Below are 26,284 nucleotides of genomic sequence, written 5' to 3'. Positions count from 1 at the left end.
CTCAGTCTGTTAGGACCTATGTGCTAATACTCAGTCTGTTAGGACCTATGTGCTAATGAGCCCACTCTAGAATAATCCCCTTATATTTAATTTTAAAACTTATCAGATGAATTGTGATTGTAAAAAAGAAAAAAAAAAACATCATGAGCACAATATAGAAAATTGAAGGAGGAAAAGGAATCCATCATCAACATTGTAATGCATATTCTTCCAGGTTTCTAAAATTATTTGTTTTCTTACTTGTATGTATTAAGTATAGGCACACGTGTGGCACAGCAGACATGTGACATGGTACATTTCTGGAGGTCAGAGGACAACTTTGTAGGGTCAGGTCTCACCTTCTACTTGGAAGCAACGGCTCTTTTCTTTCTGGTGCTCAGGCTGTTGACTGTACGGCTGTCAGTTTTATTTCTTTGCAACCTCCTTCAAAAGTTTTAATTTTATTATTGCTATTATTGTGTGTACATGATACCTGAGCGTGGGCACACATGTGCCACCATACATGGAGGTCAGAGGATAGCTCACCCAGGTCATTCGGCTTATACATCAGATACTTTGATTTGCTAAGCCTTCTTTCCATTTCCCTCAATTTGTTTTAATAAATTGCTTTTAAAAATATGTGCGAGCTACTGTTGCCTGCCTGCATAATACATGCTAGTATTCCATACATTGGGGGTGCGAGACCAGGACCATGTTCCTAGACTCTTTAAAAGATAATTACCATTTGAAATTTGTTTTACATTTATTTTTGTGCCTGTATTACCTTTATGTGTTTGGTGCTGAGGTGTCAGAAGAGGTCACCAGCTACACTGGATCTGGAGTCACAGACAGTAGTGAGGTGCAGTGTGGGCCAAAGCCCCAGCAAGTGCCTCTAACCACCGCACCTCCTCTGCAGCCTCAGACCATTATTAGCAAGAAAACTGAAAGCACGCGGTGTTAGGGTGTGTGCTGGGGCTCAGATGTGAACATGAACACAGCAGGCGCCGCTCTGCAGGTGCTTCTCCCCAGATACACACATTCATCCAGACACGCTATGATGGAAGACAAGTTGGGGAAGAAGCAAATTATAGGAAAAGTATTAAAAAAATCACAAGTGCCATTAAGTGGCTTTGAGCCTCTCACTCATGGAAAAGAGAATACTGAGTAGAAGGTAAATGCAGGTGGTTGATGTTAACGTACATGTCTGTGTAGACTCATGGGCTTTTTCTGCAAGCCTGGTCTGTGTGTCAGTGTGGATTGTGATCATTTGTTCCTGTTTGGCTCCCTTGTCTAACAGAGATGCTGCTTGTTGCTTACTGTTAAATTATTTAGTATATAATCAGTAATAAGTATCATCTGCTGGAAGTCTGACACAGGCTGGGAGGCTGGAGCTGCTCTGTATTGTTCATTATCCAGTGCAGGTTCCTTGTATTCTGATAATTTTTAAGAATTTTAACCTCATCTGGTGGTGGTCCAAACCTTTAATCCCAGCACTCGGGAGGCAGAGGCAGGGGAATGAATGTCTTGAGGTTGAGGCCAGCCTGGTCTACAGAGTGAGTTCTAGGACAGCCGGAGCTACACAGAGAAACCTGTTTGGAAAAACAAAAGACAAAACAAAACTGATCTTAACCTCAGTTTTGGCTACAACACAAATGAAAAGGACAGAGCAGATCTGGCTCCATGACAACTTTCTGGCCGAGCACACGTGCAGCTCAGAATAGTCTGTCGTGGTGTTGCTCCTGCATGTGAGCTGGGAAGGCCCTCATCAGCAAAGAGGGCAGTGCTGTCTGAGTCTGGGAGTCTCTCTAACTCAGAGCAGAGGATTCAAAGAATGCAACATGTAGTAACTCCTGCTTTTCCTGTTAGAGAACTCTGCTGTAGCATGTACGTGATTTCCAGTTAAGCAGATAGCCAGGGAGGCAGCTCAGCTTGTTGACATGCTTGCTGTCCAAGCATAAGGACCAGAGCTTGATTCCCAGACCTCATGTAAAAAGGATGGGTTTGCTGGTGCTTGCTTGTAACCCCAGTACTGGGGAGGCAGAGACAGGAGGATACCCTGAGGCTTTCTGGCTACCCAGCCAGCTACCTTAGCCTACTTGGTGAGTTCAAGCCAGTGAGGTACTTTGTCATACCTAGGGAGTGACAGCTGAGGTGGACCTCTGGCTTCCCTCCACTTGCATTCTTTCTTACATGGGAAAAAAAAATCTGAAATAAGCCCAGCAATCTGAGGTAGTAATCCATTCATTGCTTATTAATAATCCCTTTAGACCTCAATGGCTTATATGTTAATAGTGAGAGAACTACCCTCCCCCTTCTCCTGTAAACAATAAAGGATAACTAGGAGGCTGTGTAGGTAAGATCTGCTTTGAAGTTTCAGGTGAAGACACTGACAGTAACACTCAGAGTAATGGCCCCTACAAGATTTCCTTACTGAAAAATCCCTCGTGACTTTTCTTAAATTCGCTCCCACAGAGAAAGCAAAAGCCTCCAACGGCTGTGTACTGATCCACTGCTTAGCTGGGATCTCTCGCTCCGCCACCATTGCTATTGCCTACATCATGAAGAGGATGGACATGTCTCTAGATGAGGCTTACAGGTAAGGACAGGGACATGGCTCATGGGACTTGCTTTTCATTTTCCCTGAAACAGAGCTGTGAAGGTGGGTGACCAGATGAGCATAGACAGAGATGATTCTAGTCACAATTATCACAGGTTCCTAGTGATTCATGGTCTTGCAGAGACTGAGGAGGACTGTGGTTCTGCTTAGCTGTCATTCTTGTAACACGTGGTGTTCCTCCTCAGCTACTTTTTAGTAATAGATCAGGAAAGCTTATTCCTTTCCCTCGACAGGAGCATGGCCTTTTCTGATTGGCAAGTGGAGGAAGCGGCTCTTGCACAATGCTGAGTCTGCTCTGCTTGACTGTACTGCAGAGATGGGAAAGCCTGACACACTCGTGTATAAAATCTGAGGAAAACTTCTGTCTGTCTAATTGACCAGATTTTACAGGTAGTAATTTTGAGTAGGCGGCCCTCTCCTTCTACCTCAGGCAAGGACACAGAGTGGCAGGGCTGCTGAGGACTTGAATCGTCTTTGGTAACAAATGAGACTTTGTTCACTGCATGCTCTGTTGACAAGAAGTAGTTGGTTTCCTAAGAGAAAGAATGAGAATATAGATGCATGCACCATGTTGGCTTATTTTGATATTTGAGTTTCTCACAATGTAAACTCTAGAATAATAAAACTTAGCTTGTCTTCCTGGGTGCTGGGAAGGGGGATAGGTCCTCTCTTTGTCTGTACTCTCTCTCCAGTTAGGCCTCTGTCTCTGTGTCCTTCTGCTTAGACTGAAGTCAGGTGGGGCCCACACTCTTATATCCCATTACAGTTTTATCATGTGGGTTTTCAGGTTGGACCCAGACACTGGACAGTCCTGCTCCATCGTTGAGTAGCTGTGTGGCTTGGGACAAGTGAGCTTAAGGACTTTGCGGCCTGATCTAGATAAAGCAGTAACTCAGTACAGCAGCACACTACTCAGCACCCAGAATCACTTTGTAACTGACTTTTCTAACATTTTGAGTATAAAAAGAAATCCAGAGCTGGGTACTCTGACACTGTGCCATCTGGTGCCATCTTTATGGGAAATGTCTTGAGACATGCACATGGCCGTGGGAGAGGGGACACTGGAAGCCGAAGCAGCTGAGTCCCGCAGCCTTGTTGTGCTGGTATATGTGGCAGGGAGTGGGCGGGGCGTTTCCTAGGGTTGAAGAGAATCCTCTCTCAGCTGCATGGGAAGCCTTGGCTTCTTGGAAATAAGGAGCCTAGAGGGTACATTCTAGTGTGCACGCCACCATGACACAGCTCCCCTGATAAAGTGTTCTCCATCTTAATGCTGGAACTATACATGAACCCTCTTCCAAAGCACTGGGAAGGTGTAGTCACGCCCTGGCCCACTTTCTCCAGTATCTTGAAAACAAAGTGCAGTTGTAAAACTCAGAGGTTTTGCTTTGTTCTCTTTATAGATTTGTGAAAGAAAAAAGACCTACTATATCTCCGAATTTTAATTTTATGGGCCAACTCATGGACTATGAGAAGACGATTAATAACCAGACTGGAATGTCAGGCCCGAAGAGCAAAGTCAAGCTGCTGCACCTAGACAAACCCAGTGAGCCTGTGCCTGCGGCCTCCGAGGGAGGATGGAAGAATGCACTGTCTCTCGGTCCACCCTGTGCCAACTCTGCCTCAGAGGCATCAGGGCAAAGGCTTGTGCATCCTGCAAGTGTGCCCAGCTTACAGCCTTCACTCTTAGAGGACAGTCCCCTGGTCCAGGCGCTCAGTGGGCTCCAGCTGTCCTCAGAGCAGCTGGAGGACAGCAGTAAGCTCAAGCGCTCCTTCTCTCTTGACATCAAATCTGTTTCGTATTCAGCCAGTATGGCCGCATCCTTACACGGCTTCTCGTCAGAGGATGCTCTGGAATACTACAAACCTTCTGCACTGGATGGGACCAGCAAGCTCTGCCAGTTCTCCCCTGTTCAGGAGGTATCAGAACAGACTCCAGAGACCAGCCCGGATAAGGAGGAGGCCCACATGCCCAAGCAGCCCCAGCCTACCAGGCCTTCTGAGAGCCAGATCACACGGTTGCACTCCGTGAGAACCAGCAGTAGTGTGTCCACCCAGAGGCCCTTCTTCTCACCACTGCATCGAAGTGGGAGTGTAGAGGACAATTACCACACCAACTTCCTCTTTGGCCTTTCCACCAGCCAGCAACACCTCACCAAGTCTGCTGCAGGGCTCGGCCTCAAGGGCTGGCACTCAGATATTCTGGCTCCCCAGTCCTCTGCCCCCTCCCTGACCAGCAGTTGGTATTTTGCTACAGAGCCTTCACACTTCTACTCTGCTTCAACCATCTATGGAGGCAGCACCAGTTACTCTGCCTACAGCTGTAGCCAGCTGCCCACTTGCAGTGACCAAATCCATTCTGTTCGTAGGCGGCAGAAGCCTAGTGACAGAGCTGACTCAAGGCGGAGCTGGCATGAAGAGAGTCCCTTTGAGAAGCAGTTTAAACGCAGAAGCTGCCAGATGGAATTTGGAGAGAGCATGATGTCAGAGAACAGGTCTCGGGAAGAGCTGGGCAAAGTGGGGAGTCAGTCTAGCTTCTCAGGCAGCATGGAGATCATTGAGGTCTCCTGAGAAGACCTGGGAACTTCTGTTGACAGTTTTGTTCTCTGTTCACAAAATAGTCCCTGTAAATCTGAAATATGTGTATGTACATCATATATTTTTGGAATATAGAGCTACGGTATAGAAGCAACAGATGGATCAACACAGTTGTTCTCTCAGCACCTGCACTGAGAATAGCTAACTCTCTCAGAAAGGAGCGGAAGGGTAGATGTTAGAATTCTCCCAGCCAGGAGAAGAGATTTTGTTCAGTGAATTGCACATCTTCTTGTTCCTGCAAAAGCAAGGGTTTTGTTTGTTTGTTTGTTGTTTGTTTTTAATGTTAGAGGGCAAAATCCCTCCCATTTTCACGTGCAACAGAGGTCTCAGAACTCATCTCTGTCCAGGCCCTTCCCTAGTGCACCTTAGTGCTAAGACTGAGCCGGCTGTGGGTCAGTGGGAAGACCCTCCTAGGGACAGACCCTAATGGTAAATCCAAGGGAAATGAGCCTGTCCACAGCTGAGTAATAAACCCAAGCTTAATTGGCAGCTGAAGGATACGGACATCGTTCTGCTGGATGAACTATTAGGCGCCTTGCCTAGATCTACTTATAACCAATCCAGTACCTCAGACAAGACACTTGGGGCCATCACCACTATGTCTAGTAGACCATTTTCTAGGCATTATGACTAAGTAGGTAACTTGTCACTTTCCAGACAAATTCATACTGTCTATGCACAAAATCCCAGTGGGCCTGTTGCCCATGTACCCCTCCTGTCAGCTTGAATGAAGAGGAGAAACCAGCTAGAGTTTAGCTTAGCCAGAGACTGGGCAGTCAGATAGCTTAGAGACTTAAGCCAGGGATGGAACACTAAACAGTCTCCCTCCCTCCTTATATTATTACAAGAATTATCGAAAGTGGGATTGTTGATTCTTCAGTTGACCGCAGACTTGGTTTAGAGATAAACATGAATCATTGGGCTTGGTAGTGGAGTGACAGAACCTTCAGGTTCTCAGCTGAAACAGATGCTTTTCACTTGTGTTTCATGTCCTGGAATAAAACGATAAGAAGACTTGGGAAGGTAAAACCTGAAGCAGGAAATGGATTTCCTTGGCTTTTTTCTCTATAGTATGCAACCAGGGTAATATTTCTAGAATCTTCTTAGACCTCCAAATTTACCATGGACTTTGGTAAGCAAGAACTATTCAGAATAAAACATACTAAAAAGGTTAAGAAGGGGTTGCTGAATTTTTGTTTAGTTTTGAACACAGGAAAGCTCTTTTCCAAAGCTATCCCAGCATGCTTTCTGAGAAAGGGACATGTCAGAGTGAAGGACCACAGTGGTTTCTTGATCCCTGGTATACAATCACTGTGTAGCCTCAATCCTGGCAGCTGAGAAGCTGAGCTAAGAGGTAATAAGAACAAGTGTGTACATGACAGTACATATCTGCCTTTAAACTTCCTGGCTTGAGTTGTATCCTCTAGAGTACAGTCCTCCTTACAGCCTTAATTCACTCACGTCAGCTGGGTGTGGGTAGGGGTAGATGTTGTCATTGTTCTTTACTGTAAATGTAGCTAGGGGCTGACTCATATCTCAGGTTTTTCTATGTTAGTGAAATGGATGCTCCTTTGACTAGGATGTGACTTAATGTTTCCTATAGTGATTGCTAAAACCAGCATAGAATGACATGGTTTGAAGCTGATGGGCTTGATCGTGAGGAGGATTCTGAGCCTCATGGACATACTATACTGTTCTGTACAGATGAGCTGTGTGTGAGCATAAGATGAAAGCAGAGCAGACACTGCACGGGAGCATGTTGCCACTCTGAGACTCTGTTCAGCAATCTGGTTTTAGATATATATCAAAACATCTAAAGTTCTCAAAGCTTCACAGTGAATTTTGATACATTGTATACACACACTTAGTATGTAACAATCTACCTTCTTAAAATCTGGTCACACCAGTAAGACATGATTTAAGAATGAAAGCAGCAGCTCCACCACGAAGTATGTTCCAGGAGGACTGGGGGTTTGGTGGCTTCAGGATCTTTGGGCAGTGTATTGTCTAATGTCATGTGTCATGCAGGGAGGTGCTTTCTGGGCTGGTCCCTTCTGTATAGCTGATAGTCACACACTACAGCTGTCAGGCCTTCATCACTGTCATATCATCAGTTCTTGGAATCACAACTGCCATGGTGAAAGGGCTGCCTCTGAGGCACACTGTGGGTAGTGTAGTGGTTTGTCTCCTCATGTAAGCACAGGGAAGCCTGAAGTCTACTGGGATGATGCAAAGTGGTGATTTTAATGAGCAATACTAGACTCTGAGAAATGCTTTAGACCATTTATAAAGTTAGAATGGAAAGACTGTATAAATGTTTAATATGAACATAGTGTTCTTGGAGTAAGGCAAGCTGTTGAATGGTTCACTTGTGCATTTCTCATTTTGAAGTGTCATGTATGTTAATATGATGAAATAAAATCAAAACTGGTACCTGTTTATACATCAGTGTGAGAAGTGACCTCTCTCTGCAGCGCTCACCCTTGGTGGGAACGACTGTCTTAAGTTGCAAAAGAAGGGAGTCACAGAACCACAAGTGACAGTTTTAACCATTTAGAATGAAGGTGGCAGCTGATACATGTACCATCACATGGAACAGAGGCAGATGCTGCTCTGTGTTCCCTATGCCAAGCACACACTGAAGGAAGCCTTCCTACCTGCCTGATTTCAGGATATACAGATAGCTGCCTGCATGTGCACCTACCACAAATAAATGATTCCAGAGTCCTTACAGGAGAAACTGAGGAGGATGGCCTTCAGACTGTTCTCAGAAGCTGAAATGAGGCTCAGGTGGTGGAGTGCTTACTTCACATTCATGAGACACTAAATTTGATCCCTAACACTGTATAATCCAGACATGATAAATGATGGAAATCCCAGCACTCAGGGTATAAAGGTAGAAACCTCAAGAGTTTATGGTTATCTGTGGCTAAACAGTGGGGAAAGAGGCCTGATTGTTCTTAATGAGACCCCATTTTAACCACGAAGAGACTCTTCCCCATGTTATATATACTTTAATGACATTTGATCATATGAGAAACTTAGCCTCACCAGTTTAATCAAAAGTACACACTAAGGAGATGAAATGTTGCTGCCACTACAAGGCAGACAGAATGGCTATAAAGGAAACCACGGGCCAGTGAGATAGCTCAGTGGGTAACAGTGTGCCATACAAACCTGACACCTATGTTCAAGATCGCCAGAACCCATGTCAAGAAAATAACAATTCCACAACATTATGTGAAGCCAGGACTACACTGAGACTGCTGCTGGGAAGGTAGCTCGGTGGCAGAGTGCTTACCTAGAATGTGCAAGGCCCTGGGTTTGATTCACTAGCACTAGAACCAAAGAAATCACAAAACCCAAACAAAATCAGACCATTTCTCTGTTCCAGCCTATGGTGTTCCTGAAACTCATTTTATCAAAGATTTACTCTGCAGACAACACAGCTAGGTAACTAGGTTCACAGTATATTTTATATTCCAAGTTAACTGTTAAAAGAAGGCAAGAAATATACATGAATATATGCATAGTATGTATATATGATTCCTAATGATACAACAATAAGGGAAACAAAGATATGTCTTGGGGGTTCTGTTCCTGTGATAAAACATCATGACCAAAAGCACCTTGGGGAAGAAAGGATTTTTTTTTCTTTTCTTTTCTTTTCTTTTCTTTTTTTTTTTTGCCTTACACTTCCACATCATAGTCCATCACTGAGGGTAGAAACTGAAAATAGGGCAGGGACCTGAAGCTGATGCAGGGGCCATGAGGGAGCGCTGCTTCCCGGCTTGCACCTCATGACTTGCTTTCTTATAGAACACAGGACCCAGGGTTGGTACTGCTCACAGTGAGTGAGCTGAGCCCTCCCACATCAACCATCAATCCAGAAACTGCACTTCAGGCTTGTCTACAGGTTAATCTAGTGGGAGCATCTTCTCAATTGAAGTTCCCTCTTTGGAAAGGACTCTGACAAGCTCACATAAAAAGTAGCCAGCAAATGATGAAATCTTAATGCCCTAAGATTATAATAGGCTTTTTTTTTTTTTTTGGGGGGGGGTTGTTTTGTTGTTTTTGTTTTGAATATCAGGTTCCACTATAGATATCAGTGCTTAGTCCAAGATGTCCTCGATCTTTCTTTAGTCTTCCAATCACTGGGACGAGAAATGTGCACCACCAGACTTCATTATCTCTTGCTTTAACACCACCCAACATGTATAAAAAACACCTGCACATAAAACAAGAGTGAAGGCCAGCTTCAGTTGCCCCTCACTGTAGTAAAGAACCCTCAGTAGTGCTCTCTTTGTCCCTAAATACAGATAAACACATCACAGGGAAGCAAAATAGGTTCTTAAAGGCACAGTGGAACTCTGGTTTACAAAGCAAGGAGGGGAGGGAAGGAGGGATACCTTGAGAGCTTACTGGCTAAAAACAACAAGATGCCCTCCACATGCTGGGTGTGGTGGCACCTGTCTGTTATCCTAGCACTTGGGGGAAGAGATGGGAACACCAGACATCCTCAGCTACACACTGAGTTCACGGCCAGCAGCCCGGGTTACATGAAACCCTATCTCAAGAACCAAAACAAATGACTTAGATCACAGGCTAAGCAAAGTAAAGTTGGAGGTGGCGCCTGATTCCTGTATTGTTCACAAAACTCTGTGGACAACTGAACAGATCTCTATGCACAGAGTTAGGCTCCAGATATTCCAGAAACTCAAGGAAAGACAATGATTGTGGTGACTTTAGAGATGCCTCCTGCCATCTGAGGTGAAAAAAAAAAAAAAAAAAATGAGTGCCCACGACATCACTGTTCAACTTTCTGCCCATTTGCAACTCAGAAAAAGAAAAAAGGAAAAACTATTTCTGAAGGGAAATGGGCTCCATCTAGCCACACCATGTATCAAAATACTGTGTGGGAATAACACTAAGCAGTATGAAATATCAAAAATAGCATGAACACTATGGGGAAAAAAGATCAATGAATCAGAACTCAGTCTGGAACTAAAGCCTCAATTATCTGACAACTGAACACACAAATGAGACAGACACGTAATATACAGAAATCACCTGGAGATTACTCAATGCAGGCTGCCACTTCCTTCACCCTAGCATGCTCTGGAATGACCTCGGGGATTTAATAGGTCTCTGAGCTACAGGACATCTGTTTTAAGTTGTCCCTCCCAGGAGATTGCTCTAGAAATGGCTGACACTCAGTGATGAGAAAACAATGTGGAGACACCTTCACCAGGGAGCTCAGCAGAGGTAAAATGATGGCCCTACCGTGTGCAGCAGCTTCCCAAGCTCTGTCAGCCCACCTTACCTCCTCCTGTGTGAGGGACAAAAGCATCAGCCCCCAAGAAAGGAGGCAGGACACAACCAAGAGTGTGCCCACAAGGTGATGGGCCCTGCCTAGCACCTCCAATGTTAATGTACTTAGTCACTGGGAACATACCACACATATTAGGGAGGGTAAAATGGTGCCTGTCACCTCAGCAATGAGGGACGCAGGGGCAGGAAGCAGCCACAAGGGCAGCTTAGCCTAGTAGTGAGTCCCAGGCCAGCTAGAAGTACATGGACCCGGTTTTAATCCCTAGCCCCCACAAAAAGAAATTACTAGACATTACTATTTTCCCCTTCATCTTATTTAATCTTTTTCTTCCCTGTAGTTCAAATATTCATGCCGTTCAACTGTCTTATGCCCTGTGTTTAATTTGGGTTCTAAGAACATTATAAATTAGTATCTGATTAAGACCCAGGATTTTCAGGGCCTGGTAAGCTGGCTCTGCGGGTAAAGGTGTTGTCATGCAAGCCTAGTTCGAGCCCCAGAATCCACATAACTGTGGAAAGAGAACCAGCTCCACAGTTGTCTTCTGACCTCCAAGCATGCACTGTGACGATCCTACTCACGCTGCACACATCATATACACATCACAATTAGTAATAAAGAAAACTACAAATTAAAAAACAAGATTAGAATCAGATCAAGTTTAGCTGCTACACAATAAATTAATCAGATTCATTTTAATTATATAAAAACACTGAGGCTATTCTGACACCTGACAAAATCTGGGATTCTGGAGGAATACAGGGAAGAAGGTGGAGGCGGCAGACCCAGCTCTGATCTTCAAGCCTGTCCCCTGCACTCACTGCATCTCTTCCTTCCTCAGACTCCTGGTATAGGCAGACGCTCTTTCCCCAGCTCCATGCCCTACAGACGTCAATGGCGGGCAGGGGCTCTGTAGCCTCTTTAGTGTCCCTGGCAGACCAGTGGAGGTCAGTGGGTCTCTGCACGAGAGAAGGACGGCCTCTGGAGGGCGGGAGCAAATGTCGGTGCAAACCTTGTTATGGAAGCCAAGGTCTGCTGGGCTGACAGAAGCCTGAGCTCTGTATGAAAAAGCAGTTACTATTGGGAAACACCTTCATGAGTGGATGAAGGCAGTCTTCAGTTTCCAGTGACCCACAAAAGGGGCGTGGTACTGAAAAAACAAAAAGATGGTGCTCTGGCAGGACAAGAAGACAGTACGAGATACCTCCCTGATGTGATGGGTGCCATTGGGTGCGAACAGTAACTGGAACCAGTGAGAACTATTTATATTTACAACCACAAATCACAGAGCCTGCAGAAAGTCTCACAAGGTGCCAAGGAGAAGTTTCTTAACATTTCCTCCAGTTTCATTGCAGTAGCTAGACAACCTACACTTTAAATTCAGAAAAATCTGAGCAAAATAAAAATAATTCTTGATGCAAAGTTCTTTACAGAGTTCCCGGGAATTCAATTGTCCCAACTTCGGTTACGAAGAACTACCACACTGGAAAGTCCATGTGGGTCAGCCACACCTAGGCAAGCATGAGGGCCCTGGGGAAGGGGGTGGAGCTGCGCCTGCGCAGGAGGTGCCTGCTAGTGCCGCTCCCGCTCGGGCCTCATGCTGAAGGGCTCCAGGCGCTCGGCCTCCGGCAGCATACTGTTGAGCCTCTCCATCAGTGGCACGGTCTGGTCGATGCCCATCTGGATACGGCGCAGGATGGCTGACATCTCATGCACCTTCTGGATTTGCTCGGCATACTTGGCATATCTTTTCTGGCGCTCCTGCATGAAGCAAAAGAGGGTTTCCACGGACAGATCCATCTGCAGGAAGTAAACAGGCGAAGCATTACACTCTGCTTACCACATCGTCTTAGAGCAGTGCTTCTCAACCTTTCACAGGGGTCGGTGATCAGATTCCTGTACCCAGACATTTACAGACGATTCATAACAGTAGCAAAATTACTGTTATGAAGTAGTAATGAATAGTTTTATGGTTGAGGTTAACACAACATGAGGGTCACAGCACTGGGAAGGTTGAGAACCACTGGGAGGGCTCAGAGGCAGTGGGCACCCTGAGGACTACTGAGACCTACTATGGGACACTTGGGAGTGTGTGCCTCCTTCCCTGTTGAGACTCCGGAGCTTTCTGTCTATGCAAATGCTGGCACCATGGTCCCTGGTTCTTACACTGCATTTGTGTGTGGCTTGTTGAAGTGAACAGACCCTTCCTGCTGTGTCACCACCGTCCCAGAATATGCTGTCCAGGCTGCAGCCTAGAACCAACAGGCACTGTCCCCAGCCTGAGTGTGCAGTGGGCTTTACCACACAGCTGTGCATGCTCCCACTCCACACATCGTGAAGAAATGACCCACACAGTTCTTAGACTGTTGTAGACCATCTCTGTCATCAAAGGACACACAGCTGTAACCAGAGTTGTAGGAACGACAGAATTACACAGATATCTAACCCAGGACTCATGCTACAAATTCCTCACATCTCTTCGGTCTTTATCCCTCTTCCTCCCAGAATGACTTTGGTGAAGCTGTGATCAGTCAGGGAAACTATGGCGGAGGCACAGCTCCTATGCCAAAGCCCAACATGCCAACTGCACCCCCAACCCTGAGGGAGACTAGAACATCATACAAACTGCACACTGCTGGGGATGCCCTTCTTCCTGCTGGGCATATCTGTCACTGGAAAAGATAAAGGAGGGCACTAATGGTGTTTTGCATGCCTGCACCCCTCTTCAAGGACCCCACATCTACCCATGCACCCTTCCTTTCCCTTCCCATACACTTACACTTTTGAGACTCTCATTGCACCCCAAACTTCTAAACATCACTCCAGCTGTCCTGTTGTCTCCTGTTTCCCTCCTCCCCAGCCTCTCCCTTCCTGCTGCATGCTGGAGCCCAGGATGTCTTACTATGTAGAGACTCTGAAAAAAGTTTTGACAAAAATGAGAGGTCAAAGCCAGGGCCAAGGAAAGCCAACCCTACTTTTACACAGTGAAACTGAGGGTTGGAGGGAGAAGGAGAATGGATGGACAGACAGACAGACAGCATTAGTAATTCTTCAGCTGGTCTTCAAAGCTCAGAGATAAAGAAGACCTGGTGGCAGGCTCAGAACAAAACCACAGTCCACCCGAATGGACGCAGTGTGGGTGTCTTCAGAGGAGCTGCCCACACACTGCTCAGCTCTTAGAAAGCTCAACAGCTCAGTGCCACTGCTGGCCTCTGTCAGAGCCTGCCAGGATGCCCCAAAATAAGTCCCTTGGGAGGGGCAACGGTCTTGGGAAGATACAGCCAGGACAGTTCACTCGGCAGCTCAGACTCTGCAGTCTTCTGCAGTCAGCACACTATCTACCTTGCTGGGAGGCCCCCCGCTCTCCATCCCTGACTCACACAGGAGCAGGCACACCAGTCAGGCATAGGAGTTTACCTGAATTCACCTCAAAGGCTCTGTGGGCCATGGCTAAGGTGCTTGACAGTCAACTCATTGACTCTGACCTGCAGCTCAGTGGTCTTACAGCCATCTTGTGAAGTGTTTGTTCAGATGCACACACTTCCCTGCATGGCCCCATGTCCAGCTGGGCACATAGATACTGCCTAGTGGAATGGCACCACTGGGTGAACAGTGCACGCACCATTCCATACAAGTGACTCTCAGGACATGCCCTGTGCCATGCTGGCTCCCACGGACAGAGACACTCCGGACCCAAGCTCCTTCTACCCACACCATCACTGCGCACGTTAGCATGACTTCCCACTGTCTGCTACCAGGACTGTAGCATTCCAGGAAACACAGGCAGACCCAGAAACTGAAGTCCTAGGTTACAGGAACGTCCACAAGGAACCCCAACTATTTAAACAAACAGTTTGATTTTCCAGTAACAGTGAACTCCTGTTTATTCCCCATAACTTGTGTTTGAACCGTTGCCCTGCTGTGGTCCTGTGCCTGTGCTCCAGTCTGCTCTGGTAGATGTGTCCATCACAGCAGCCTCTGGGAACTTTCCTCAGTCCCCAGCTGGGAGCGAGCTGCTCATCGTCTCCCTGGCTCCTCCTCTGCTGCTGCAGCTCTCGGAGAACAGGTACATCATGCCCATGGGTTGGCAGGGAGGTAAACAACAAGAAGTCCGCGGACTTTGTGGGGAATCGCTTCTGTCTTATTGAGAGAGAAGCAGTCTCTCATTTTACATAAGTCTCTGCAATGTCAGGGTTCTATAACACCAGCACAGTAAACAGGTGATGCTGCCGTCCTCAAGAGCTCACGGCTCAGTTAACCCAGTCTTCAAACCTTGTCCTCCACTGCACATACTGTCTCTGGTAGCAGGATGTTTCCAAGGACCACCATACACACACCATGGTATATGTGTACCCCATACATGCATAAAGAAAAAAGAAAAAGGCCAGCCACATACAACAAATATTCACAACACATATATTTAATAGATTTATATCCAGAAAACCAATTAGTATTGGCAATTAATGTTTAAAAAAATCCATCAAGTCTTATCAGGACACCAGGGACATTCTGCATAGATACAAGAGGAGCGATCCTGAACCTGGATGAGCCAAGTGGAGCCTGAGCAAAGCGGCCCTGGAGGAGAGGAGGAAAGGGCAGGGCTAGAGGAGCTACCGTCCTTGACTCCAAGATAAACTATGAAGCTGTAGAAGTCAAAACAGACACATCAACCGGTGGACAGACAGAGCCCAGAAATAAATCCATGTGTCTACAAAAGAGTAGTCAGCCTAGATGTTCCTCGGAGATGACTGGGACAGTGCAGGGCAGACACACAGGAGACTCTGTTTGGCTGTAAGAATGAATGAAAGAATGGACTTGTGTCATCCGCAAGGAAGCAAGTAGAATTGGAGACTGTCATCTTAAGCAAAGTAAGCCAGGCTCAGCTGCATGTTTTCTCACATATGCAGAATCGAGATGATTTTCTTTGTCTTACCACTATAAAACCTTCACAAAGCTGTTACCAAACTGAAATAGGGCATTTGGAGTAACCTAAATCTGTGTTCCCAGACCACAGTCATGAATATTTGGCTTTCGGAATAAACTCTTATTCTCTGAAGTGAGAGTTTTGTTTTTACATGATCATAAAATAAATCTCTACGGAGTGTGCCTCTGCTTTGTTAAACATCAAGTGACTGTGTTCTTTGTTGTGAACTTCTGACCTGTGAAATCTTACAGCCTACCCGCCCCCCAAGTTTCCTGACAGAACTATCTCACACCACCAAAGGAATGAAGTCCTAGTTATCCACAAGTACTTCCTGTTCTTTTTTGTTATCAGTTTGGAGTGCCAAGGATAGGCCCCACAACCTACACTGGGCACATGCTCTGACCCTGGCCCCAAGTCTCTTTAGTCACAATTTTCAGCTTTGAATATAAGCCAACTCCTATAAACATTGGTCAGACCCAACATGATAACAATAAAAATGTAAGTACACACAAGTGCATGTGTTTTTAGAAATATTTTAACAGTGTTAGGGATAGACCCCAGGGCCTCACACAATCTAGGCAAGCCTGAGCCATCTCCCTGACCTCACACAATCTAGGCAAGCCTGAGCTGTCTCCCTGACCTCACACAATCTAGGCAAGCCTGAGCTGTCTCCCTGACCTTATAAGACATTTTGAAAAGATGCTGAGCACAAGGCATGCACCTTCAAACCCACACTGGAGAGGTAAAGGCAGGCAGGTATCTGAGTTCAAAGCCAGCTAGTGACATAGTGACACCCCAAAACAAAAACAGACTTCTTATAAAAAAAAAAAAAAAACAATATTTAAATAAAAAGGAAATAGGAACTGGATCTTGTGTTACACATCTGTAGTCTCAGCACCAACAAGACAGGAAGTCTGGCCAAGCTTAGAAGACTGAAGCCAGCCTGCGTATCATACCAAGACCTTATCACAAAACAAAATAAAACAAAACCAAAAACCACTTATGGGCTTAATTAAGAAAATATATAAAAATTGATGATTCTTCACATCATTTAAAAGTAATGTTTTAAAAAGTAATGTTCAGCCTTTAATGTGATGTCTATGTTAACTTAAGCCTCAAGATCAACTTTGATTTGGTCTCAGTAGATAGCTCACCTCCTCTGCACATAACTCCCACTTCCCCAGGAGAAGACATCAGGAAGATGGCGGGCATTAGGGAGCACAGGCATGGGGACAAGGCTGGCTGAGCAATGGCTGCCGTCAGCTTCTCAGCTCCACCTCCACCCCAGCTTTGTCTCCTCTCTGGATAGACAGTGCAAAGCCATGCATGGATGCACAACTTGGCTCTCTTCCTGAAGAGCTGAGAGGGAAAATGGCAGTCACTCAGTGAATTGTGAGGTTAGCAAGAGTCTCCTGGGACCTGGCTATGACCAGATTTGCCTATTTGTTGATGGTTGCTCTCAACACAAAACAGTTTTTTCCTCAGAGTTTGTTGTGGACCCAAATATAAGTGGCTGTGGTCTGAGAATAGATTTTGGTTACCCAAAATACCACACTCTGCTGTAATCATCTAATAAAGTTACGAAGTTTTTATAGTAAAGGCAACAAAGTTCTAAGTCAAGACACTTCTTAAATACATGGGTGGGAACATCGGGAGGTGAGGAAACCTCTACCACAGGTCTCTGATATTCTCTGACTGACATTCTCAGCATCCAGGTTCCTAGAAGCTAGTGGTCTGTCACTTTATTGCCACAAAGTAACAGAAATTAGAAGTCATAGATTTAAATCTTCCTACTTGAATAGCTCCCAGAAATCAGTCTTAGCTTCTTCTTTCTAAAATGAGGAATGAAGCACCTATCTCTTATATCTCACAGTAGTGATATTAAAATTATATTCGAAGGCCAGAGAGACAGCTCAGTAGTTAAAAAGTGTATTGATTTTCCAGAAGACCTGAGTTTGATTCCCAGCACCAATGTCAGCTCACGACCACCAAGCACAACTCCAGCCCAAGATGGTCCAATGCCCCAGATCCACATACCCACGCATAGGTATACACACATACACAAAATTAAATGTTTTAAAAGATGCAAAGGAGATGATATATGCAAATGTGACTTGAAAACAGCTATAAACTACAAGACATTATTCCAACAAGTCTCACTGAATGGAGATTAGTTCTTCACAACACTCAAATTCCTAAATTATATGACCACTGACCTCCCTTCACTGCATCTGCTAAGAGCTGCAGTTAGCAGTTGGTAAAGCTACAACATTAACACTCCCTGTAGGCAGAGTCTAGAGGTGTGGTCACAGCCTACTCATTTCCCCAAAGAAGACAGAACCAGCCACAAGCCCATGAGAAGATGTCAATGTCTCTAGTCATTTGGGAAAGGAATATCAAGTCACACAGACTACTTCCCATCCACTAGGAGGCCTAAAACCAAAAGACTGAGAACAGCAAGTACCAGTGATGGTACAGTAACCCACACCCCTCCTGCAAAATGGTATGGCCACTTCAGTGACCCATTCAACAATTTCTCAAAAAGTTAAGCAGAGGGTTATCACTAGTCAGTAGTTTAACATCCAGGAAAATACATGAGGAAACCAAAGTATGCACAACCTTACACATCAGTGTTCACAGCACCACTCCTCATAGTAGGCCGACACAGAAATAACCCAAATGTCCATTGGTGTGGAATGGATAGCAAACTGTGGTATGCCCATAGACCACAGTATCATTTGGCCATCAAATCAAATGAAATGCTCACAGAAACTATGACTGACTTGGATAAACATCAGTAGTGTTATACTCAGTGAAGGAAACATGACACAAATGGTTACAAATCATAGGATTACTTTCACAAGTAAGGCCCCACATGGGCAATGTATAGAGATGCAGTAGACCCGAACCTACCACACGGTAGGGAGTAAGAGTGGGGAGTGACAATATGTACACATTTCTAGTATAGAGCAAGTGTTCAAGAATTGGTTGTTGTTAGTGACACAACCCTTGACTTATAGGAGAGACCACTGAACTGTACCTGTAAGATGGGTGCAATGAGACTCGGATCTCAGTCTGAACAAATAAACAAACCTGATACCCACACTTCCTTCCACACCTGTGATAGCACTAAGCACAGACTGTCCCTCATCTGACCTGGAACAGGAGCCTGTCCTGACACTGGACCCCAGGTGGCCACTTGCAAAGGATTAAAGTTCAGAATGATGAAACCCATTTGACAATCCTGAACTAAACACTGTCCAGTGGCCCTCAAACAAACCACTATGGCCAAGTAAAACATTACAAACCTAAGGAATGTGGGAGCTCAGACCACAGAGCAACCATCCAAGAGAAAAGCTGGGTGCTCTGTCCCATGCTTTACTGTGACAGTACCAAGGGACAATGAAAAATGCAGAGCACCTCTCTCCCAGAGCCCCTTCTTTCTTGTTCTGAAATTGGCTGGTACTGGCAACGTTCTTCTTTTATTTTTTTTTTTAATAAAAACCCAACTATCCTTAAGGAGGACATTTTGATGTCCATGTATACAGCAAAAGGATTTCTGCAGTCAGGCTATTTTTCTTCTGCTCCTGACTGGAGGCACCTTCAAGGGCTCCATCCTACACCATGGTGGTTAGGTTTCCTTACATCAGCTTCCACCCCTTAGCTGTCTCTACTTCAGAGACACGCAGCACCAGCCCACTCTGGCCCACCATCGCTCTTCATTCTTGTCACACTGTCACCTCATGTCTAATGGGGAGTCAAACAACCAAAAGGCTGGAGTAGGCCATGTTAAAACCAGACCTTTCAGGGTCACTAAGTGTTCTCCAGCCTCTGGTCCACCTTTAGATCACCCCTTCCATTCCCACGAACAGTCAGCATTCTCTTTTGTGGATGACTCTCGCTTGCACAGTGACAGTGGATAGATGTTCTCATTACTTATACCACAGGCTGAATGGCGTGTGTTACCACATACTGATATTCTGAAGTGACCTTATTTCCCTAAGGAAAGCTCTAAAGGCCATCATTCTAAACAGGCTGCAGCAACAGCTTTCAGAGTAAGTCCAGCCATTCATTCTCACATGTAGACTTTTACTCTGGAAATTAGAGAACAAAACTCCACTCAGCAAATCGCAGTAAAATTGATTTACAGAAAACAAAAATACAGTGTTGACACTGGTTCTTTTGGTAATCCACAGAGTAACTTGGAAGGTAGAGCCTAGTGTACAATATTCTCTGGTTCACTCATGTTAACAAATGTGATGAGATGATTTGCAAGTTACAGCTACTGTCCCCTGAGTACCCAGTAAATGGCTGTATACTCTACATACCTTACCTTTATGTCGCATGACAATCCTCAAGGGAACTATCATTTTCCTGCTAAAGATGGAAAATTGGGATTCTGAAAAGACAAAAATGTCCCCAAGAGCACCCAGCAGGTTCCAGCGGAGCAGACTCCCAGCCACGCTCACTTCCCTTTGGCTCCTCTTTTCTACAGAGTCCTTCATTCAAATGTCAGAGCAAGCAAATGGAGGCCTTGTCAAACCCATACTGAAGGAATCTAAGTACCAGTTTTCAGTGTTTTCAAGTAAGAAAACACTTGATTTCTACCATAAACTTCTAGCATTTACTTTTTCAAAAACAAAAGTAATACACTACCAGATCTAACATGGATATTCACAAAGCAGATCTGAGTGGATGCTGCAAGGGCTGGCGTCTCTGCACACTGCACACTCTACTCTGAAGCACCATCTTGACTTCACAGGGGGCTCATGACAAAGCAGGGAAAACTGAGAGCCCTGCAAGATGTCCTCTTATAGGGGAAGCCTGTTCCAGAGTACTAGGCAGCTCACCTCACGTCACACAGCTGACATGGACAGCCAGCACCCAAGTCCAGATCTCCTGACTTCAAGAGCCACCAGGGCACTGTCCACAGTGAAGCCTGCTGACCACATTTTCTTTTCCATAATTCCCTCTGCCTTGCCATAAAATATAATTGCACAAGATCTAAAATTACGTTTCTTGGGACAACATTTCTAGCTATAAGGGAAACAAAAATCTACTGTTAAATAAGGTCAAAACTCAAAGAGCAATCTCAACAAATGCACATCTGTGTGTGTTAGGAAGAGGAAGGCTCAGGTGAGCCAAGGGCTGTCGTTAGAAAGCTGCCAGCTGAGCGGAGCTCTAGTCACTTCCTTCTGCATTACGTAAACCTCCTTGGGCTCCCTATTGCCCTGCCACTTCCTGTTGTGCAAGGACAAACAATGGGCAGACTGTCGCCTATGTTCCCATTAATTACACCGCAGGCTGAGTGGCATTGATTACCGCATACTGGACATTTTGAAATGACCCCATTTCCTTTGTTCAAATACTCTACCCAAGTGTTTCAGTAAAGGAACACAATTTACTCATGCCTTTGAGAGAATGAAGAGACACCAGCAGCTGGGGACTCTGAATGGCGTCATCACTCTGTTCCAATTATTGTTTTATGGCTTCTCTTTATGCTGGCTTCTTTTCTGAGCTATGTCTAACTAAGAAAGAAATCTTAAAACCTTAGTGGTCCCCTAAACAAAACCTGTTCAATCTGGCAGATTACGCCCCTCCCTGAACTTGAAAAGGCTACAGACAACAGCAAATAAGAGAAAGAGCTCAGTCAGGGAGTGTGGGAGCAAGACAGAAGCCAGACAGGGGCTCAGCATGTCCGAGTCTCACACTCATTCTCATTCCCAGTTCCACGCCTAAGTCTGAGATCCTGGGGATGGAAGGCTAATACCAAGTCCTGGGCCCAGAAGTCAGAGAAGAAACTGGTGGAGACAGTCAGACATGAAGACCTCCAAACATACAGAGCTATCGTTTTCAGACTCCATGTTTCAATGTCCAAGAGAAAGGAAAGTGTCTACAAGTTAAGTAACATTCTGGTAGTTTTACACAGTGGCAACCTGAACTAACTAAGTGCTCTGTCATCCCTCTAAAGAGCTCAGTATGAACACTGTCCCTGGGACCCAGAGAATAACTGCAGAGGTGGCTGAGATAAATAAATATCTCATGAAACTCCTCTACCATTGCCCCCAAAGAATGAACCTGAGTGTTCAACCTGGGATGGTGACAGCAGACTAAGGATTTGGTAATACCACCTCTGCCATCAGCCAAGAGCCACGATATTCTAGCTACATACTAGACTGGACGGTTGCTCATGACTTATGAGTCTAGGGGCCCACATCATTTCCTACTCCCAGAAGGTGTAACTATGCAAATCCAGTGCATAAATTGATCCAGGAAACAATGTCCTAATTCTAAGGAAGAAACAAAGCCTTCCTTCTGATAAGAGGCATGAGGATGGTTAGGCTGGTGTCTGATGGAGGATGAGTAGAGCAGGGAAGTTGGACATAGACTGTTTTAGCAGGGTGGATAGAACAGAAGGCACAGAGCAGGAGTTGAGACTGGCCAGCAGTCTACACTTGGTGGATTTTGGAGACTTCAGTTATGACCATTACACATTATATGGAAGGCAGGTGAGTGTCTGACTACAGGGAATCAAAGTCTCAGCAAACAAACAAACAAACAAACAACAAACAACAACAAAACAAAGGGAAGGAGATGCTGAGGTGCTCTGGGATACAGAAAGAAGTCATCAAGGAAGACACACTCCGACTTTGACAGAGTCCTACTCTGCACTCCCTCTCTGTGCATCTCACTGTGTTTGAGATAAATAAGTTTTATTCCAGAAATGTTATTTGTTTTCAGAACTCCTTAGGGTCCTTTGGTCTGAGCTGCAGTCTGGCTGTCACCGTACCCTTCCACATCAGCAATTCACAGCAATTTAGTCTGCCCTCAGAAAAGAAAGAAGCTCTCCTGACCAGTGTGCAAAACAGGAGCTGTGGAGTCCCACCAAGATCTCAACCAAGCTGTGGGGCTGTCCCCTGGAGATACTTTAGGAATCTCTGAGGCCTGGAGAAGCAGGAAATGCTTTTATAAGGAGCAGTGTAGGTCTTCAGGTGTCTTCCCAGCAACAGAGGAGACTTCAGAGTAAGCAGGTAAAGAGTAGACTTGTGGCATTGACTGACATTGGTCAACAAATCCAGTCACTTTCAAGTGAAGATGGTTGCAGATGCTCTGTACTGGCTAGGAGAGCTTACAGGGTCACTCTCCAGGAAGGCCTGCCCAGGCCAGGAGAGCTTATTGGGGTCACTCTCCAGGAAGGCCTGCCCAGGCCAGGAGAGCTTATGGGGTCACTCTCCAGGAAGGCCTGCCAGGCCAGGCTGTCTGTGACTTCTAGCCCACTGACAGTGCCTAGTTCCCTTTACCTTACTGTGTAATTGATAACCTTTATCTTTTCCCATGTTAGCTACTTTACCTTTCTTAATTTCCTTTTTCTGTCTTGCTTATTGTCTGCTTCTCTACTGGAGTATAAGATCGAGGAAGGATTTTTCCTGTTTGTTAGTCCTAATTCATTGACAAACCAACACAGAGCCCTGGCACAGAACTTGCTGGCATCCACCTAGGGGATGGATAAAGGTGCATATACTCAGAGCTCTGAGCACATTTGGTCTTAGTGTCCTAGTTTGACTCTCAGTTGCCGTGATACAACACTGACAAAAACCACCTTGGGGAGCAAAGGGTTTAACTTATATTTCCATGTCACAGTCCATCACTGAGTGTTACCATGGTAGGAACTCAAGAACATCAAGAAAATGCCCCCAAAGATTTGCCCAAAGGCCAGTCTGATGGAGGTGAATCTTCAATTAAGGTTCTAGCTTTCCAAGTTGACAATAACTAATCAGCAAATTTGGTGAGTAAGAAAAAATCTGTATGTTTAAGATGAAGAGTTTGTAAAAAGACAGGCTGAGGAAGTATTACTAAGAATCCCACCACTAATGTACTATGTAATCGACTAATTAGCTGCCACGTGTCCTGATCTTTAAAAGTATGGAACATAGTTGAGGTCATATTGAATGTATAGTTCCATGTCTTGGTTTTGTTCAATGATATTGGTTTTCTTAAAGTGATCTATAAGAACACAGTTTCCCACACAACTCTTGATTTTCACCCACAGTAGGACTCAAACTGTGTAGAGTTTACTATGTGACCTGACCCAGGGTCTCAGGCTTTGCAACACATGTGTTGTAAAAGAAGTCTAAAGATGACACAGATGCTCCAACTACAGCTCAAAGTTTAGTATAACCATGAGCACAACCCATTCCCAGGCTCCTGTGGATGTAGTCATGTAACTGAGTTCAAGCCAGAGTTATTGGAAACGGGTAAGTTCAGCTCATAAGACACTCCTACTAATCTTTGCCATTCCATGGTGTTCTGCCAGGTAGATGCTATGGAGAGCAGAAAGCCACATGGTGTGAGGAACCTGGAAATCTGAACTCAACAGACGAGAACCATCTGCTAACAGGAAAGATTTACTTTGAACATGAGTACAAGCTATACTTCCATACATCTAAAATACTACACATGCCAAGTGCCTTTACAGCTGCAGCTCAGCCTACCCATTCTAATACTACTCTCAAAACAGTTATTTCTCCCTGACAGAATGAGACAGCTTATCAGTTTGTAGGATGAAGTAACTGAAGACTCTAGGAAGCTGTTCATTTAACAAGCACTCCTTGGTTACTACAAGCTGGGCATTATTACTATAAAAAAACAAACCCCCGATATAACCAGCTTAGACGTTTGCACTAGTCTGTAAGTCAGACAGGGAACATGGAGTCTTCTGGGGAGGCTTGTTTCCTGCAGCATGCTGCCATATAGGAACTTGAGGGAGAGAAAAACTACTCACTCTGTGTCCAAGGAGCTAGAGGTTAACACTACACAGGTTGAGGTTTCTTTGAAGGATTTGGCACCTATAAATTACCTGGACATCTCCTTCCTGGGTGGCTCTACCACCTACCAACAGTGTGACCCTGGGGAACAAACCTCTAATACAGGGCATTTGGTTGACATACAAGATCAAAACTATCATAGCACCAATGTCCAAATTTGCTAATATTCCTTATTATTTTCAATAAATAAGTGCAGGACAGGATGACCTTTTCTAAGCCCTATTTCCATGTCTATAAACTAAGGGTCCTTAATACTTCCCACCCACTAGTTTTTAGACTACAGGTATTTTCTGGGGTTCCTTACAGGAGGAAGCCTCTAACCCTGCCTAGTCTGTGGAGGAAGAAAACAGGGGCTTTAGAGCCTGGCACATGTGGCTAGCACAAAGAGAGCTGACAAAGCCAGCTGTCTACGGACACATCTAGGGCAGGTATGCTGCAGGTAATATGGCTGTTCACACATGCTCAAAAGTCAGTGTCTGAAAGTGAAGAGAGTTAAATCTCAGAGCAAGGGTAGCCAAATAATCGGGCTGTGCTCATGTCTCGCCAAAAAACACAACCCTAAATTTCCAACAGGCAAGTAATAAATCTGACTCGGCCCTCCTCCAGGATGTCTGTGTCTTGGCAGGGCAGGGATGGTGGAAAGGAGCATGGGGCCAAGGCCCAAGGAAGCACTGCGAAGCATGTGTTACTGCCAGAACCACAGCGAGCCCAATCTCCATCTGCATTTCCTGCCACCCAAGGGACCAGCTGGATTTCTTACTGCACAGAAAGGTTGCCCAGAGGATAAAGAGGAAGGGGGATTATAATTACATTGTGTACTCTCAAACTGAAGTTCATATCAGAGTAATGTGTAAGACAGAAAAAGAAAATTCAGACTTTTCTGGAAATGCTTTGTCTCACAGCCAGCTGTCTCAATGCTTTGCCCAAACCTTTGGTTTTAAAATGAAGCACTCAACTCATTTTATAATCTCGGGTCAAGAAAGCAGAAGTGGATGCCAGAATGTGCTCAAAGCAAGAACAGGAGTCAGCTCGTGTTATTTAAAGGAGGTTCAGAGTACAGTGGCAGGCAGAGTGTTGCTGGCTAATGGTCATGCTAGTGAGACGTGGTGAACTGAAGGTAGTGTGAACACTAATGCCAGCTTAGGGCTCCACACTCTGAGAACCACTCTGACCCTTCGTCAGTCTTTACCCTTGGAGGACACACAGTACAGTAGTCAGCTCACATACCTGGTGAATGGCTCCATCACCAGGTCTATATTACAGAAGGAAATCCCTGTGGGCTCCCATGCCCTCAACCCCTATCCTGGGTGCAGACTCAGAAATGGCAGCTCCTACACATTTCTTCACACTTCAGTTGAGTGCCTACTGTGTGAAAACACAATAACTAAAAATGAAATTAAGGGTTCCAGACAAGGAGAGTATAAGAGTTTCCCTTATATGAAATATTTGTACCCAGAGTACTTCAGAGGGCTTTTGTTTTTTGTTTGGATTTTGGGATATCTGCATAGACTTTACCATTTGCACATCCTTGATCCAGCCATCGGAAACTATAAATGCTCCCGAATCTGACACTGTTTGCTTCTCAGGTCAATGCTCAAAAAGTTTTATATTTTGGAGCATCTTAGATTTAGATACCTTGATTAGAGTGTTCACCTCATTGGGGGGAGGGAGGGAGAGAGAAAGAGAGAGAGAGAGAGAGAGAGAGAGAGAGAGAGAGAGAGAGAGAGAGGCAATCAGAAGATCCATCAGTCAGTAAGGAGCTTGTCATACAAACATGAAGCCCTGTCTTTGACCCCAAACACACATTCTAAAAAAACAAACAAACTGGGAGTGGTGATGTACCCTTGTAATTGCAGCAGTAGAGAGCTCAATCCCTGGGGTTTGCTGGGCCAACCAGCCTGGCCTAATCAGTGAGTCCCAGACCCTGTATCAAATAACAAGATAACAGTGCCTCTAGTAATGACACCTGATTTTAATTTCTGGCTTCTACACCCATGTTCACATGCACACATACA

The 26,284-nt window shown here is 45.2% G+C and overlaps 2 protein-coding genes across 8 annotated transcripts in view; one reads left to right on the top strand and one right to left on the bottom strand.

The window, feature by feature from the left end:
• The window catches only part of Dusp16 (dual specificity phosphatase 16), a 76,644-nt gene extending 69,010 nt beyond the window's left edge, over positions 1 to 7,634 (top strand). For all 5 annotated transcript variants that reach the window (XM_034511593.2, XM_076940674.1, XM_076940673.1 and 2 more), the window contains 2 exons: positions 2,452 to 2,575; positions 3,997 to 7,634. In XM_034511593.2, coding sequence (XP_034367484.1) covers positions 2,452 to 2,575; positions 3,997 to 5,164 — 1,292 coding nt within the window. In that variant the 3' untranslated portion in view covers positions 5,165 to 7,634. The remainder of the gene's footprint in view (positions 1 to 2,451; positions 2,576 to 3,996) is intronic.
• A 958-nt stretch (positions 7,635 to 8,592) lies between these two features.
• Borcs5 (BLOC-1 related complex subunit 5) overlaps positions 8,593 to 26,284 on the bottom strand; it is a 68,258-nt gene continuing 50,566 nt past the window's right edge. For 2 of the 3 annotated variants that reach the window (XM_076940677.1, XM_076940678.1), the window contains exons 4-5: positions 13,300 to 13,434; positions 8,593 to 12,320 (exon numbers count right to left, since the gene is read on the bottom strand). In XM_076940677.1, the coding sequence (XP_076796792.1) occupies positions 12,093 to 12,320; positions 13,300 to 13,434 (363 nt within the window). In that variant the 3' untranslated portion in view covers positions 8,593 to 12,092. The remainder of the gene's footprint in view (positions 12,321 to 13,299; positions 13,435 to 26,284) is intronic. The other variant, XM_034511853.2, reaches the window with a different exon arrangement.

This window comes from Arvicanthis niloticus, chromosome 9, assembly GCF_011762505.2.
Source record: "Arvicanthis niloticus isolate mArvNil1 chromosome 9, mArvNil1.pat.X, whole genome shotgun sequence".
Classification (NCBI taxonomy): Eukaryota; Metazoa; Chordata; class Mammalia; order Rodentia; family Muridae; genus Arvicanthis; species Arvicanthis niloticus.
The sequence above is the reverse complement of the archived record's forward strand: the minus strand, read 5'-3'. Positions and strand labels throughout refer to the sequence as shown.